The sequence below is a fragment of the Fulmarus glacialis genome, unplaced genomic scaffold (assembly GCF_000690835.1).
Source record: "Fulmarus glacialis isolate BGI_N327 unplaced genomic scaffold, ASM69083v1 scaffold17403, whole genome shotgun sequence".
In the NCBI taxonomy this organism is placed as follows: domain Eukaryota; kingdom Metazoa; phylum Chordata; class Aves; order Procellariiformes; family Procellariidae; genus Fulmarus; species Fulmarus glacialis.
The window spans coordinates 1-2,997 of NW_009201205.1; the positions used below are offsets into that span (position 1 = coordinate 1).

At 53.4% G+C, this 2,997-nt stretch overlaps 1 protein-coding gene across 1 annotated transcript in view; it reads left to right on the forward strand.

Moving 5' to 3' along the window:
- Positions 1-2,062: 2,062 nt before the first annotated feature.
- LOC104073923 (cadherin-22-like) overlaps positions 2,063-2,997 on the forward strand; it is a gene marked incomplete at both ends in the record, with an annotated part of 52,117 nt that continues 51,182 nt past the window's right edge. Inside the window, 1 exon segment of the mRNA XM_009573866.1 lies at positions 2,063-2,366. Coding sequence (XP_009572161.1) covers positions 2,063-2,366 — 304 coding nt within the window.

A 2,997-nucleotide genomic window follows, 5' to 3' on the forward strand; every position in this document is an offset into this window, starting at 1 on the left:
GGGCCGGGCGGGAGAGAGCATCCCTGCGACGTGGTCTGGGCCTGTGGCATCTCCCCTCAGATGTCTGTAGTCTGTTATCTGGCCCTCCCCCATTAGTTGTTGTTTAGTCAAGCAGCACAGATTTAGCTCTTTTAATCTTCCCTTGTAAATCAATCTCTACAGCCCCTTGAGCCCAGGCTCCATTTTTCTTCCTAGCGTTCCAGCTTGCAGAGGGATGCTGGTATCTGCTCTGAGCAGTCAGCGATGAGCAAATATGTAAAAAGGATGTGCTGAGAGCTCAGTGTGGTTATGGGAAGAGGTGCTGGGTGGTTTATCTCTGGCCTAATTATTAATCATGAGCCTGATGTTCAGCAGAAAAATGCAGGTTTCTGTTACCTGTGCTGTACAGACCAGGCGCACCTTTTTCTTTCTGAAAAGCTTCATCTCTAGCAGAGTGGTAGTGAACATTAGGGAGAGGATTATAAAGTGGAGGGAGCAGCAAGCTCTCCAGCAGCCAGCGGGGAGGGCTGGAGCAGGATCGCCAGGGCAGGGTGCTCCTGCAGACCAGGGCAGACCATGCCTGCAGGCACTTTCGGAGAGGTGCTGCCACAGTGGTCCCAGAGCACTGCTGGGTTCACAGCCCCGTTTGCTAGCTGAGTGACGGTCTCCTTGCCAGGCAAGCCTTGGGAGATGTTTCAACATGGGCAGTAATATGTGAATGTTGTGTAGAATGCATTGAATTGTCTAATGCATGAGCCCCTCACTCATGAAATAAATATATAAACTGTATCTAACAAGACAAATATAATGAAGGCATCATAAAAAAGAGGCAGCTCTGGTATAAATTCTTGCTGGTAGAGCTGTATGTCTGAAAGGTGGATTATAGAACTGCAGTTTGGAAGATTGAATGGCCCATAAACATTTTCATATTTCATTAGCCGATTAATGGACGTCTTTTTTCTTTTTTTGGTGGGGGACACACACACACACACACACGACTTTGCTGATTCTAAGCAGAAATTGTAAGAAGCAAATGAAAGCAGCTGATGAAACCTTTCCTGTCGGAAAGGGCCTGTCCTGTTATGGATTGTCCCAATTAATGCCCATGCTGCTCTCTGTCAAGATGCATTCTGCCTGTCCAGTTACTGTTAATAGATTTCTCATAAGTGGCTGGATTGTAAAAACCTCATAACTCAGTTTAATGCCACCAATAAAATTATCTCTGGACGTCTGTCCTGGATTCCAGTCAGCTCCTAGTCCGTGGGGAGCTGCTGTTTACCCTTTCTTTTCCTAATTTCAAACGTTGTCGTAATTAAAAAATGAAGCAGATTGGCTACAAAAGCATCTTCCCCAGGGTCTGTTTTTCATCCTGAACACAGGCCTAATTTACCACAGTCTCCTGCAGGCTTTGCTCAGGTGGGGGCTCTGGGTGTGATGTTGTGAGGGATTGACCCCCGCTACCTTGCCACGTAAACCCAATACAGATGTGCAGCGAGCGCGTGAGCTCTCAGGCAGGGAGACTTGTCAGCACCGACGGCCCAGAAAACGGAGGGTGGCTCTGGCTGGAGCAGAGCTGGCAGATGAGGATGGGCTTTGGGCAGCCGGCTGGGTAGATGGGGAGAGATGCTGGTGGTGAGCTGCCTTTACACTCCGGTCTGCTGTGCAGCTTGGGAGAGGTGATCCCTACACTGACAGGGTCTTGGGTCCATGCCCACAGGGAAGCCTTTTTTTCTGGAGTGCTGTTAAGTTGTCCTTCCCTTTTCCAGCATCTCCTAACCTCGTGGTGGGGTTTATCCCTTGGCTTGTGGTGTGGGTGGGTACTGGCAGGATTGGTGATCTGCCGAGTGTATGGTGGCATAGGCAGGACTGAAGTTCCGTTTTATTGGGCCTTCCTCCAAACACAGGCATTGTTTGGTGGTGCTCTGTGCTGCTCTCCAGTCCAGCAGTAGCAGAGGGAGCAGACTGGCATCACGCAGGGACCATGGGCACCTTGCACCAGGGGCTCTGCACCCATGCGGTCCTGGCTGTGGGGGCACAAGCATGGCCCCAGCCTGCCCCCACCCTCTCCCTATTTCCCTGGCAGATCCACTCGGAATCGGATGACTCGGATGAGGGGGACGGCTCCATCAAGTACACTATCTCCGGGGAGGGCGCAGGGACTATCTTCCTCATCGATGAGATCACAGGTGACATCCATGCCACCGAGCGCCTGGACCGGGAGCAGAAAACCTTCTACACACTGCGGGCTCAGGCCCGCGACCGGCAGACGGACCAGCTGCTGGAGCCTGAGTCAGAGTTCATCATCAAGGTGCAGGACATCAACGACAGCGAGCCACGCTTCCTGGAGGGGCCCTACATTGGCAGTGTGGCTGAGCTGTCCCCCATCGGTAGGTCTCCTGGGTGGGAGGAGGTGGGTTGGGAAACCTGCACGCCTCTCTTGTCGAACCTTGAGCCCACTGTACCCTGCAAAACAGCCTGCAAATCCCAAGGATTCCAGCTGAGACCAGAGCTAGGGAGCCAAAAGGGAAAAATAAATAAGGTGGCTTAAGGAAAACAAGTGAATAAATCCTCTGAGCTGATTGCCAGCCTGTGGCTGAGCGCTCAGTCTCAGCCCTAAGCTGTGCCCTGGAGAGAGGTCGTGGCGGTACCAGCTGCCTGCTGTGCATGTACCCTGGTTTTGCACAGCCCCCTCATTCCTAAATGCTGCGGGGGTGGGGGGGACAGACTGAGCCCTTGCATGCCGAGGGGCTCATGGATGCCTGTGGTTCAGATTAGCCTGAGTGGGGTTTCTCCCTCTGCCTGCTTGTGCCCCAGTCCCTCCTCAGGCCATCCTCTGTGTGCTGCTTTGCTGCCCTCCAGAGCCCCGCGGCTGCCCAGCCATCCTCTCGTGCGTCCCCGTGCAGCACTGCCGAGCCCCTCTCACCTGGCTTCTGGCCTTCCTCCGAGGGGCCAGGCGTTGTTGGCTGAGACTGGGGAATTCATGTCCCCTGTGACAGAAGTGTGGCTTCCCCGTGTTAC